Raw genomic sequence first — 13,802 nt, 5'->3', positions numbered from 1 at the left:
AAAGGGGTGAAAGCGAGAGCGGAGTCGGAGTTCAGTTCAGGGAGTTCGTGGAGTTCAGAGAGTTAGTTGAAGTTCGAGGGAGTTCAAGCCAGAGAGTGTTAGGTGTTACTTTGCTGGATGTTGCTACGTATGCTGATGAAAACGAGAGCGGTGTTGCCATTTATATATGCTCTGTACACTGCTGATGTTGCTGAATACATAGACTGAAACTTTACGACGGTGTTGAATTGTGTTTCTCGACGACCCACACTATTTAATTCTAAACTCGGGTATTGTGGCGGGTGTCTGACGCTACCTCGAGGACACCTACCGAGGGCTGCGGGACTTTGAGTATATAGTTCCCCGGCTATTTCGCTACACACAGATCTCAAATATATTTCAAATGCGAAAGACAGGTGGTTTTTTTTGTTTTTTGTTTTTTTTTTTTTCTGGTAAAAACTTTCTCTTGTCGATATTATAATATTCTCTAGATACGTCTCTCTGAAATGGAATGGGCGTTTACATTGATCAGAGACGTGTATACACACACACGTCTCTGACATAAGGGTGTCTTCCCACTCAGCCAACATATCCTATTTTAACATTGGGGGTAGGAACAATAGAGAACAATAGGCACTAATTACAGGTAAGTTATAGCCTGTTTTGGAGAAGTACTTGATTCTCAGGTTACCTGTGTTACCGGTATTACCTGTGCTACATGCTGTTATCAGTTTGTAGATAATATATACGAAATGTATATGTATCACAAATACTTTTATTATATTAAAAAAATTAAAATAAAATAACTCAAATTTTCATAAATTACTGAAAATAATTCATTTTTCTATATCTTTCATTGTTAAAAATTTCACACTTTATCATAAATATTATGTTTTATAAATAAAACAGAAAATACGTTTGTTCAATTTTACCTTTACATTGAAAGGTCACATTATCAATACGTTTAAGTCAACGTTACCTGTTTCATTGTAATATATAACAGGTATATATAATGTACTTAAGAGAAAACGATTAAAAACAAAACACTTTAAATCACATTTTAATAGTTCAAGTAAAACAAATCATGTATAATAGTGAAACTGATTGAATAATAAAGCACAAATCAGTATAATCCTAGAAAGCACGGATAAAGTTCACAATATCACCAAAGTCAATTAATCATATCGGCGGTTCTCATATATGCAGTCTTCACCTACGAAATTATTCACGTAATAAATAGTTCAATCTTATTATTACAAAGAAATACTAGTCTATATAATTGTCACTTCCTTTAACACGAGTATATGGTAATCATAACCCTTGCAAGTTCAAGTTGCTTTATGAAATTGAATGTTAAATTACGCTTGTATATAATGTTTAGAATACACAAGTTCCATTTCTCAAAGTATATCATAAACACTTAGGTCCCTTTATGAAATTGAATGTTAATGTTCAGGAAACAGTAAGTGTTCAGAGAAAAATAACTAATGGATCTGGTAAAATGATTGGACCAAGGTGTATACTGTTTATGTAATTTTGAGGGAATAACAATTGGTTGTTTTTGTGTTGGTTACATACACATACTCTTGTAAACAGTTTTGACTACATATCATTAAGTTTATGCCGTTAACTCTTTATGTGATTTTAACAAAATGCACCTTTATTTTTGCTGAAACAATAATTCCATTTGTAAGAATTAGTTGCTTATTATAAGATAGTAATCATATCTAATTGAAAGGGGAAAAAGAACAAGGGAAAAAATGATTGAAAGTACACTGTATATCATTGTTACCTGTATATGGTGCATTTTTAATTATGAAAGATTTTTCCGTTATTTCATTTTTGAAGTGTTGTGTACTATCATTATTAATATAAGTAATTAATTATCAGTATATGTATTCTGTTATTAATACGTACACATGAATGTATATTTTTAAAGGTATTCTTAAACATTTTCATCACTTTTATTGTTAGTCACCTTTGAGTCCCATGTATACGTATACTGAAACAGACTATACCTACATTTTCCACAGGTAAACTCAGGTAATGTTTATATAGCAAAAACAACATGTTGGCTGAGTGGGAATGAACCGACATAAGTCTCCAGGAACTCTTCAGACTAGGCGCGTATGCAACAATTTAAAGAGTGACCTTAATGTAAATAGTTGAGAGAATGTTACCATCCATACCCCCAGACGAATACTTAAAAAGGCAACGGCATAAGAGAAGTATCAAAGCTAAGTATTTTGAAAACTACAACACTTCGAACATCATAGAAAAAATATGTCATAAAAATTCCAAACAACTTACAATCCCAACACACAACTATGACCAATACAAGAATGCATTCTTTGTACGCAAAGTGGAACCATCTGGGTGATCCATCATATGTCGGATCCTGCTCTGAACATAACCCTTATACGTAGTTCGAAGTTACCAGAATACCCAGACAGGGAAAGAGGAATTGGGTAATGACATCATTACGCAACAGCCAAATGACCTGTTGGCTTTCAACTTTATTCATTGACAAACACCTGGAGAAATGTGGACGATTTCTCTCTTCCTTCCAGGTATTAAAGTGTAGATTAGCCTAACAAACGTTTATTGATGATGTAATAAATTGCCGGTGAGGCTACTGACGTTTCTACATATTAACAAGTATCCGTGTGCGTGTAGTTTCTTAACATAGACTGGCTTTGGATGTAGATGTACGGGAAGCTCGGCTTAATGGAAAGCTAATTTGAAAACTCTTTCCGAAACCAGATGTCAGTACTTTTAAAGCCGCATTCCCCGTTGTCGTCAGATCCCTTGAATATCTGCGAGATGGAAACGACACAAAATCTGGGCAGCAAGTAGCTGCCACTCTTAGCTTTGATTTCATCATTGCTGTGATAGTCAGCAATCATATCATGCAAGGGATCGTCCCACTTACATGCAGGCATGCTCCAGGACAAGTCTGTCGAGCTAACCCAGAAGTTGTCGATGTGAATCAGTGCTGGAGAGCGTCCCTATACTGTCAATTTATCGACCATCCCATCACTGAACTCACTAACCGTCTAATCAGACAGGAAGACCGGTTTATGGCACAGTAGCTTACTCCGACGAAGGTTCACGAACTACGGGCAATCCAGATCTTTGTGGCGTATGAACCTGATATCGATAGTCAAGAGGATTCCATCCGAGATACAGAACGGTGGAAGGTACGATGGTCGATGTTGCCAAACGCTCAACGGCCAAGCGCTGAACTCGAAAAACAGGCAGCTATACCCATCGGTGTTTGCCAACAACATCAACTACTGCAGAGAGGATTTTCAGTATTTTGAAACGGTACCTCATGTCGAGCGCAGGAGAATAAAGAGTATCAACATTAGCTCTTCAACACGTTCACCGGGACACCAATATGGACCTGGATAATATGATAGACCAATTTGACGCTCAGAAGTGCAGGAAAATGTAGCTACGATAAAATATGAGATTATTGCACAAGAAAACGAATGTGTTTATGCTTTAATTCATTATAGAATATACTACAAAATAGGCACTAGAAAACGTTAACGTGATCCAAAGACCTTCAGGAAATCAAATGTATCAAAGGTATTCCCCACCCGTACCCACCCCCTCCTCTCGCTGCGTGCTTCCGTTGATGCCTTTGTCACCACATATACGTACACATCGAATCAGGCCTAGCTACGCCACTGACGGCAAAGTGTGTACTGTGTGTTTGGACATTCATTGATGGTTTGTGTTGCTACAAATGATCTTACATCATTTTGTTGAACGTGTCCAATTAACATCATGTTTTAATAAAATATTTAACACTGGTTGGAAATATATAATACCACAACACTGGTGGTGGTGGGATTTATAGAAAAAGCACGTGACAATCAATTGTATTCACTAAAAGGAGGGAAATTATTACTACTTTTAAGTCTCTGACTAGATAATTCGAGGAGGACATTGAAAAGGGGCGATTACTTCGTCACAAATTTTATCACAACTTAAAATGACAAACAAAAGTGGTTTAACTCTTGAAAAGAGAATGGTCATAGAAATTGGGACGTTTGTGTCTGTAGTACATCAATCGATCGACTTTTTAAACAAAAAGGGTCAACACAAGAACTACAATTCATAACAATTTAATTCTATGAAATATTGCAATGAGAACTACATATGTAAATGATAGAACTGGATATGAACATACATGCACGTATGACCCATAACAGAATTACATAAGGTAACGAGTACACCGATGGACTGCTTCACAGATTTGTAATATAAATATATATTGGTAATATAATGTTTCTTCATTATGTAAATCATTTCTTCTTTTTCTTCCCTCCCTTTTTTCCACCTTTCTTTCCACCCTTCTTCCCCTTTTTCCCCTTCTTTCCCTTCCCCGTTTTCTTTTTCTTAGCAGCACCGTCAGGAAGTGCCCATTCCGGTACTTCCGGAACCTCACTGATTTCCTCCACTTCTGGCATTTCGCCTTTCTTGGCATCGCGGATGACTTCCCATGCCTCTGAGGAGTAACGCGCCAGATCGAGCGGGCTCACCCCCGCCACCGTTCGTGCCTCCAGATTCGCTTTAGCCAACACTAAGTGTTTCACCGCATCCACGTGGTTACCTGGAATGATGATTGTAATACGTTAGTGATATATACCAACTAGAAAAGTAGTCAGAATCTGACCACTGTCCCAAATGTCCGATAATCTCTGGTTTAGGGAAACAGAGAAAGAAAAAGAGAAGAGAAACATTAGTATTTCAATACACATTATCTTGTGGCTAGATGTAGAAAATTGCTCCTGAATTTCAGGTGAACTTCATGGTGAAGAAACATGGAGCCACACCACTGGCACCAATAAAGCAAGCCTTACGTATGGCAGCCAGTTGGAGTGGTGTTACTAAGGTCACGCCAATACAATAGTATTTACTTCTGGCGGCCAGTTGGAGTGGTGTGACTAGGGGTCCCACCAATACGACAGTATTAACGCCTGGCAGCCAGACGGAGAGGTGTGACTTGGGGTTCCACCAGTACAACAGTAATCACCTCTGGCGGCCAGACGGAGAGGTGTGACTTGGGGTTCCACCAGTGCAACAGTAATCACCTCTGGCGGCCAGACGGAGAGGTGTGACAAGGGGTCCCATCAATAACAATGGTACTTACCTCTGACAGCCAGATGGAGTGGTGCGACTTGGGGTTCCACCAGTACAACAGTACTTATCTCTGGCAGCCAAATGGAGTGGTGTGACTAGGGGTCCAACAAGTACAACAGTAATTACCTCTGGCGGCCATATGGAGTGGTGTGAGTGTGACTAGGGTCCCCCTATACAATGATACTTACCTCTGACAGCCAGATGGAGTGGTGTGACTAGGGGCCTCACCAATACAATGGTTCTTACCTCTGGCGGCCATATGGAGTGGTGTGAGTGTGACTAGGGTCCCCCTATACAATGGTACTTACCTCTGACAGCCAGATTGAGTGGTGTGACTAGGGGCCCCACCAATAACAATGGTACTTACCTCTGACAGCCAGATTGAGTGGTGCGACTAGGGGTCCCCCAATAACAATGGTACTTACCTCTGGCAGCCAGATGGAGTGGTGTGACTAGGGTCCCCCAATACAATGGTTCTTACCTCTGACAGCCAGATGGAGTGGTGTGACTAGGGGCCTCACCAATACAATGGTTCTTACCTCTGGCAGCCAGATGGAGTGGTGTGACTAGGAGCCACATCAATACAATGATACTTACCTCTGGCAGCCAGATTGAGTGGTGTGACTAGGGGCCCCACCAATAACAATGGTACTTACCTCTGGCGGCCAGATGGAGTGGTGTGACTAGGGATCCCTCAATACAATGGTTCTTACCTCTGGCGGCCAGATGGAGTTGTGTTAACTAGGAATCACAGCAATACAATGGTACTTACCTCTGACAGCCAGGGGAGTGGTATGACTTGGTGTCCCACCAATACAACAGTAATTACCTCTGGCAGCCAGATGGAGTGGTGTGACTAGGGGCCCCACCAATAACAATGGTACTTAGCTCTGGCAGCCAGATTGAGTGGTGTGACTAGGTGCCCCACCAATAACAATGGTACTTACCTCTGATAGCCAGATGGAGTGGTGTGACTAGGGGCCCCACCAATACAGCTGTACTTACCACTGACAGCCAGATGGAGTGGTGTGAGTGTGACTAGGGACCCCCCAATAACAATGGTACTTACATCTGACAGCCAGATTGAGTGGTGTGACTAGGGGCCTCACCAATAACAATGATACTTACCTCTGGCAGCCAGATTGAGTGGTGTGACTAGGGGCCTCACCAATAACAATGATACTTACCTCTGGCAGCCAGATGGAGTGGTGTGACTAGGGGCCTCACCAATAACAATGGTACTTACCTCTGACAGCCAGATGGAGTGGTGTGACTAGGGGCCTCACCAATAACAATGGTACTTACCTCTGGCGGCCAGATAGAGTTGTGTTAACTAAGAGTCACAGCAATACAATGATACTTAGCTCTGGCAGCCAGATTGAGTGGTGTGACTAGGGGTCCCCCAATAGAATGGTACTTACCTCTAATAGCCAGGTGGAGTGGTGTGACTAGGGGCCCCACCAATAACAATGGTACTTACCTCTGGCGGCCAGATGGAGTGGTGTGACTAGGGGTCCCCCAATAGAATGGTACTTACCTCTAATAGCCAGGTGGAGTGGTGTGACTAGGGGCCCCACCAATACAGCTGTACTTACCACCGACAGCCAGATGGAGTTGTGTTAACTAAGAGTCACAGCAATACAATGATACTTACCTCTGGCAGCCAGATTGAGTGGTGTGACTAGCGGTCCAACAAGTACAACAGTAATTACCTCTGGCGGCCAGATGGAGTGGTGTGACTAGGGGCCCCACCAATAACAATGATACTTACCTCTGACAGCCAGATTGAGTTGTGTTAACTAAGAGTCACAGCAATACAATGATACTTACCTCTGGCAGCCAGATTGAGTGGTGTGACTAGGGGTCCCCCAATAACAATGGTACTTACCTCTGACAGCCAGATGGAGTGGTGTGACTAGGGGCCCCACCAATAGCAATGGTTCTTACCTCTGGCAGCCAGATGGAGTGGTGTGACTAGGGGTTCCACAAATACAACAGTACTTACATCTGGTAGCCAGAAAGAGTAGTGTGACTAGGGGCCCCACAAATAACAATGGTACTTACCTCTGGCAGCCAGATAGGGTGGTTTAACTTGGTGTCCCACCATTACAACAGTACTTACCTCTGGCAGCCAGGTGGAGTGGTGTGACTAAGGACCCCGCCACCACGTTCACATTAGCACCAGACTCTATCAGCGATTTTACAATCTCTGCATGGCCACCTAATCAAACCATAAATATTACATTTAAATACAAGCTTACTTCAATAGTTAATATGGTAACCAGTGTTTTAGTCTGGGACTATTCTTGCTCTTATACAGATGTAACTATTTGGGACATTGTGAAATGTTTTGGATTTACCGGTGGACTACGTGCTTCCTAAATGATAAAACATCAATGATTTTTATTTCAGTTTTTTTTAATCGAAATTACTGTGTTCAGGCATATTATGGCACAGACTTTACAGTTTGTATGGCTTTCAAAGTTGCCAAGCTTAATGTGATGCCCTTAACATGTACATGAGTGACCATATTAATTTATACTTAAAAAAAACTAATTCTTGTAAACAATTCTTTTGCAATAATCAGTGAATTTTAAAGTGTTAGATACAGTAAAATACATGTATTGCACATAGGCGTATTATAGAAAAATATAAAAATATTCCAATATTTATTTACGGTGCACCCCCCACCCCATCATGCATGCCCCCTACGAAGTACAATTTACCTGCCGCTGCCTTCGTTATTGCATACATCCCGGTGCCGTCCTTAACGTTCGGGTTGACTTTCAGTCTCATCATTTTCAGTACTGTACTGACTTCTCCCCGTTCACAAGCCGTCACCAAGTGCGTCTCCACGTCCCTATCGATAAACACCCGAGAAAGCGAAGCAATCGCCATGTTCTGTTCCTTAATTCAATATGACAGTTGTCATCAACAAGTAAGACATATAATTCGACACATTACTTCCTACATACACAGACAAACATAATGAATCCGCCGTCGTCAGGTTTTTGTTTACACACACACCGCCATGTTGGATAGACACAAAAGAGTTCCACAGGGAGCAACTATTATTTCAGATTTCCCCGTAGTAGTTGTAGGCCAATCTGTTAGCAGTAGTGTTACTTCTTGGTAGATTATCAACTGTGGGGGAAACGTGATATCACAAAATCATTTTCTGGTAAAAAAAATAGGCGATAACGATCGAAACTTATTCATCATTTTCTATGCCAAAAATTCCAATTTGTGATAACAAGAATTATTTTGTAATAAAAAAAACTTTAATAAGAAAATCAAAGCAAGCGAAGCAAGAACAAAAAACAGCCATTTTTTTTTATATCTGAAAATGCTTATGGATTTTAGATATTATGAATTCGTATGTTTTTATATCAAATATTCTTTATTCTTCTTCGAATTCTTTTTAGTCTAAAATTAAATATTCACGTGAAAAAAGTCCATTTTTCAGGGAAACGACTCTCAAGTGGAATAAATTGATTGAATATACCAGAGACATATATAGATCTCTGAATATACCTTACATAGTTTTTTTTGTTTTTGTTTTCGCTAACTCATTATTGTCGTACCATACTGATAATGATCACCTACAGATGTTCAACATCCAAAAATCGCATTTCTGGCGTAATATTCAAGGAAAACGATTTTTTAAAGTTATTAATAACACATTATATAGTTATGTCAATTGAAATGGACGATGTTTTATGGGGATACTCCTTAGACCCCGTACGTTAAAAACATTATTAACAATACAGCAATCAAAAAGTAATTTAATTTAGTTTATCAATTTTGAAAAAGAAAAATAACGAATTACGGCAAAATACACATGTTACGTGGGCTTTGTGTAGAGACAGCATTGTATACCTATGGATGAAGATAAAGAACATGATATTAACATGAGCTCTGAAAGATACGTTTTGACAGTGGTGACAAGAGTGGACATTTGATAGATCTAGTGGGTATTTCGAAAATGTGTTTTTTACAGATGTGATCAGAGAAGCAGATTTGAAGTGTTGTACCGTCGAGCTGTGGTATCCAGAGTGCCATGATAGCATCCTACACTCATGTATTTTCGTCGGAATTGAAGTTCTGTTACCATTAGAGATATTAGCACGTGATAGTTAGAACACAGTCGAGCCAAAATGAATTAAAAGGGCAGAAAGTGTTGATACCTTTGAGGTCGAAATAAATGTCAAAATCTCGATAGGGGAGGCGCAAAAACCCAAATGAATTTCGTTATTTTCAATATTGGATCTCAATATTGACGCTAAGTATAAAAACAGCCAACCAGAATGACCTGTCGTGTTGAACTTTGATTAGCATATTTATTGCAGACGAGTCGATAATCATATATGGAAATGAAAGTTAAAATGATGTACAAGACCGTTCACATTAACGAATCAATCGTGTAGTCTAAACGGTACGTTACTGAAGTACCGATGACAGTGATAAGGGTTCGAATCCAGTACGGTATTTTCCAATTAAAACATATTTTTTGTTCACGTGTTGTTTTACATGTGACTGTTCATATATTGTCTGTATTATTACATTTGATATTTTTTTTTCAATTCAATTAATGTCATACTTCCTGCAACTTGACTATTCGACTAATATTAACGTACCAGGCAATGTTCAACGAGATACCCCAACGCTCGAGATTATTCGGTTTTAGAAGTTTGATAATCCAAATATTATATAGATAAGACTAATAACCTTAATGTTATTAAGCATTTTCTAATCAACAAACGCGTCGTTATTTTTTCCCTTTTTTATTTCATCTTTGTGTATAGGCACATTGAGCATGTGACACAGAGACCAGGCTTAATAAACTTGATTATATTGGATATTTGTGAAAGGACTTCCAATGTTCCGCTGTTGGTCGCCCCAGATGGCGTACAGTATAATTGTTAATTTGTGAATAATTTGAATATATATATGTAATATTGCATTGGAGAAATAGCTTTTGAAGTCAAGTCACAACCACGTGTACACGTGCTTTATGTACTCGATGCACCGAAATAGCAAACATGTTCATATACCTATGTACACATAGGATCGCCTACTTTGAATATTCCATGAAAAGGTCAATGCGACAGGTCATTCTTGTCGGACTATATATACAATATATTCGAAAACAACACCCATCAACGTTCTTGTTAGGTCACCTGAGACTCGTCTGTCGTGCGTCCGTAAACAATTTATATTTTCGACTTCTTCTCCAAAACAGCTGAACCAAATTCAACTGACCAAGACGCTTTCATAGCCAAAGGTCAACTAAAATTGTGAATCATATGGTTCCGACCCCCCAGGGGCCTGAGGGGCGGGGCCAAATTGACTAAAATTTCAAAAATCTTCATCTCAACTTCCAGATATGTTAGGATCAAATATTCTTCACAGATAGAAAAGTCTTAAGGTGCTTTACCCAAATTATGGGATGCCTGTTGTAAACTACGTGTATATTGGCACTTGCCTGACCCAAAGGGGATTATGGGCTGGGCCAAAAAAGGTCAAATTAACGGAACTTTCACCAAACTTCTTCTCAAAACCCAAATAAGGTATAATCAAACACTTTTCATATATGAAAGGGTCTTAAGGTGCTTTACCAAAATTGTGAATTTCATGACCCTGGGGTCTCACGTTTGCCCGTGGGGAGGAGGTAAACCTGAGTATGGTTTATATAGGGAAATCACAAGTTTGAGGATCATTTGATTGATTTCTATAAGAATTCATTTTAACTTTGTTAAACATTATCAACATGGGATGACCGCTTTGGTGGTATGCAACTGTTGGTCCTGACTTGACCCTCAGTGCTGATGGGTGGAGCCAAAAACGGGCAATTAAATTAACTTAAATATTTCAAAACTCAGGTGACCGTTAAGGCACACAGACCTCTTGTTTCTTTATGGTCTAAATTGTTCTGCAGCGCCTATTAGATTGATGTTCGATACGTATACAGAGAATTGTAATACTGGCCAGGTGGACAAGAAAGGAGTGGATCACAGTGGATAAGACTTAGGTGACAGCGGTGAAGTAGGGACTACCGATATAACTGTACAGCCATTCTAACAAAAACGACAAAAAATAGACAAATGGAAACAAAATAAGTTACAAGTTTGAAATGGGGAAGAGTTATACACATGCCATCAACTAACGAATCAAGTCAGAAGTCAGTCATTAGGGTTTCAAGGTAGGGGTAGATGTTCTCCCAGCTCATCTACACCAAATTTTAAAAGCTGGCCATAGTACCCAAGTACAGCTTAAAAACTTGTATCAAGTCATCGTCAGGCATTATACTAAGAACGCCAGTACACAAGGAAGCTATTTTACTGGATGCTGATCAATAACAACACCGACTTGTCATATAGAATATACCAGTAGCGAATTTATTGTATTAGACAATACAGAACAATTATCAGGTATATTGGCTATCTACTAAATATCCTAACAAGTTATTCTTCATATCACAAAGGCTTCTACAACATGGATGTCAAACTTAAATAATATAACACATAAAACAGTGTCAAAGACAAATGTAAAACAAAACTAACAAAAAAGGCGGTTCAATGAACAGTAACAAGGACGCTGTCACAACCATCAGGATACACATCTCTGTAGCTACGGCTACCATGTCAGAAAATGAAAAAAAAAAAAAGAAAACTGATGTATCTCTCTTTTGTACCAATCTTGAACAACATATATCTGTCTGTGAGGTCCTTTTAGACCCTGTATTTGAGATCTCTCTAGTTATACCTACTGTATCTGTGAGATCTCTAGTTATATCTACTGTATCTGTGAGATCTCTAGTTATATCTACTGTATCCGTGAGATCTCTAGTTATATCTACTGTATCTGTGAGATCTCTAGTTATATCTACTGTATCTGTGAGATCTCTAGTTATATCTACTGTATCTGTGAGATCTCTAGTTATATACTGTATCTGTGAGATCTCTAGTTATACCTACTGTATCTGTGAGATCTCTAGTTATACCTACTGTATCTGTGAGATCTCTAGTTATATCTACTGTATCTGTGACATCTCTAGTTATACCTACTGTATCTGTGAGATCTCTAGTTATACCTACTGTATCTGTGAGATATCTAGTTATACCTACTGTATCTGTGAGATATCTAGTTATATCTACTGTATCTGTGAGATATCTAGTAATACCTACTGTATCCGTGAGATATCTAGTTATATCTACTGTATCTGTGAGATATCTAGTTATATCTACTGTATCTGTGAGATCTTTAGTTATACCTACTGTATCTGTGAGATCTCTAGTTATACCTACTGTATCTGTGAGATCTCTAGTTATACCTACTGTATCTGTGAGATCTTTAGTTATACCTACTGTATCTGTGAGATCTCTAGTTATACCTACTGTATCTGTGAGATCTCTAGTTATACCTACTGTATCTGTGAGATCTTTAGTTATACCTACTGTATCTGTGAGATCTCTAGTTATACCTACTGTATCTGTGAGATCTTTAGTTATACCTACTGTATCTGTGAGATCTCTAGTTATACCTACTGTATCTGTGAGATATCTAGTTATATCTACTGTATCTGTGAGATCTCTAGTTATACCTACTGTATCTGTGAGATATCTAGTTATACATACTGTATCTGTGAGATCTCTAGTTATACCTACTGTATCTGTGAGATCTCTAGTTATATCTACTGTATCTGTGAGATCTCTAGTTATACCTACTGTATCTGTGAGTTATCTAGTTATACCTACTGTATCTGTGAGATCTCTAGTTATACCTACTGTATCTGTGAGATATCTAGTTATACCTACTGTATATGTGAGTTATCTAGTTATACCTACTGTATCTGTGAGATCTCTAGTTATACCTACTGTATCTATGAGATATCTAGTTATACCTACTGTATCTGTGAGATCTCTAGTTATACCTACTGTATCTGTGAGATCTCTAGTTATACCTACTGTATCCGTGAGATCTCTAGTTATACCTAATGTATCCGTGAGATCTCTAGTTATATCTACTGTATCTGTGAGATCTCTAGTTATACCTACTGTATCCGTGAGATCTCTAGTTATATCTACTGTATCTGTGAGATATCTAGTTATATCTACTGTATCTGTGATATCTCTAGTTATACCTACTGTATATGTGAGTTATCTAGTTATATCTACTGTATCTGTGAGATCTCTAGTTATACCTACTCTATCTGTGAGATCTCTAGTTATACCTACTGTATCTGTGAGATCTCTAGTTATACTTACTGTATCTGTGAGATCTCTAGTTATACCTACTGTATCTGTGAGATCTCTAGTTATACCTACTGTATCTGTGAGATCTCTAGTTATACCTACTGTATCTGTGAGATATCTAGTTATACCTACTGTATCTGTGATATCTCTAGTTATACCTACTGTATCCGTGAGATCTCTAGTTATATCTACTGTATCTGTGAGATCTCTAGTTATACCTACTGTATCCGTGAGATCTCTAGTTATACCTACTGTATCCGTGAGATCTCTAGTTATATCTACTGTATCTGTGAGATCTCTAGTTATACCTACTGTATCTGTTAGATCTCTAGTTATATCTACTGTATCCGTGAGATCTCTAGTTATATCTACTGTATCTGTGAGATCTCTAGTTATATCTACTGTATCTGTGAG

The 13,802-nt window shown here is 38.7% G+C and overlaps 1 protein-coding gene across 1 annotated transcript; it reads right to left on the bottom strand.

The window, feature by feature from the left end:
- Nucleotides 1-4,099: 4,099 nt before the first annotated feature.
- On the bottom strand, nt 4,100-8,192 carry LOC117320692 (cyclin-dependent kinase 4 inhibitor D-like). Its single transcript, XM_033875209.1, has 3 exons — nt 7,860-8,192; nt 7,256-7,354; nt 4,100-4,603 (listed from the first exon to the last, which is right to left on the bottom strand). Exons 1-3 carry the CDS (start codon nt 8,029-8,031, stop codon nt 4,296-4,298), a joined length of 579 nt encoding a protein of 192 aa, XP_033731100.1. The 5' UTR covers nt 8,032-8,192; the 3' UTR covers nt 4,100-4,295.
- Between the last annotated feature and the right edge of the window lie 5,610 nt (nt 8,193-13,802).

The sequence above is a fragment of the Pecten maximus genome, chromosome 2 (assembly GCF_902652985.1).
Source record: "Pecten maximus chromosome 2, xPecMax1.1, whole genome shotgun sequence".
NCBI classification, from domain to species: Eukaryota; Metazoa; Mollusca; class Bivalvia; order Pectinida; family Pectinidae; genus Pecten; species Pecten maximus.
The sequence above is the reverse complement of the archived record's forward strand: the minus strand, read 5'-3'. Positions and strand labels throughout refer to the sequence as shown.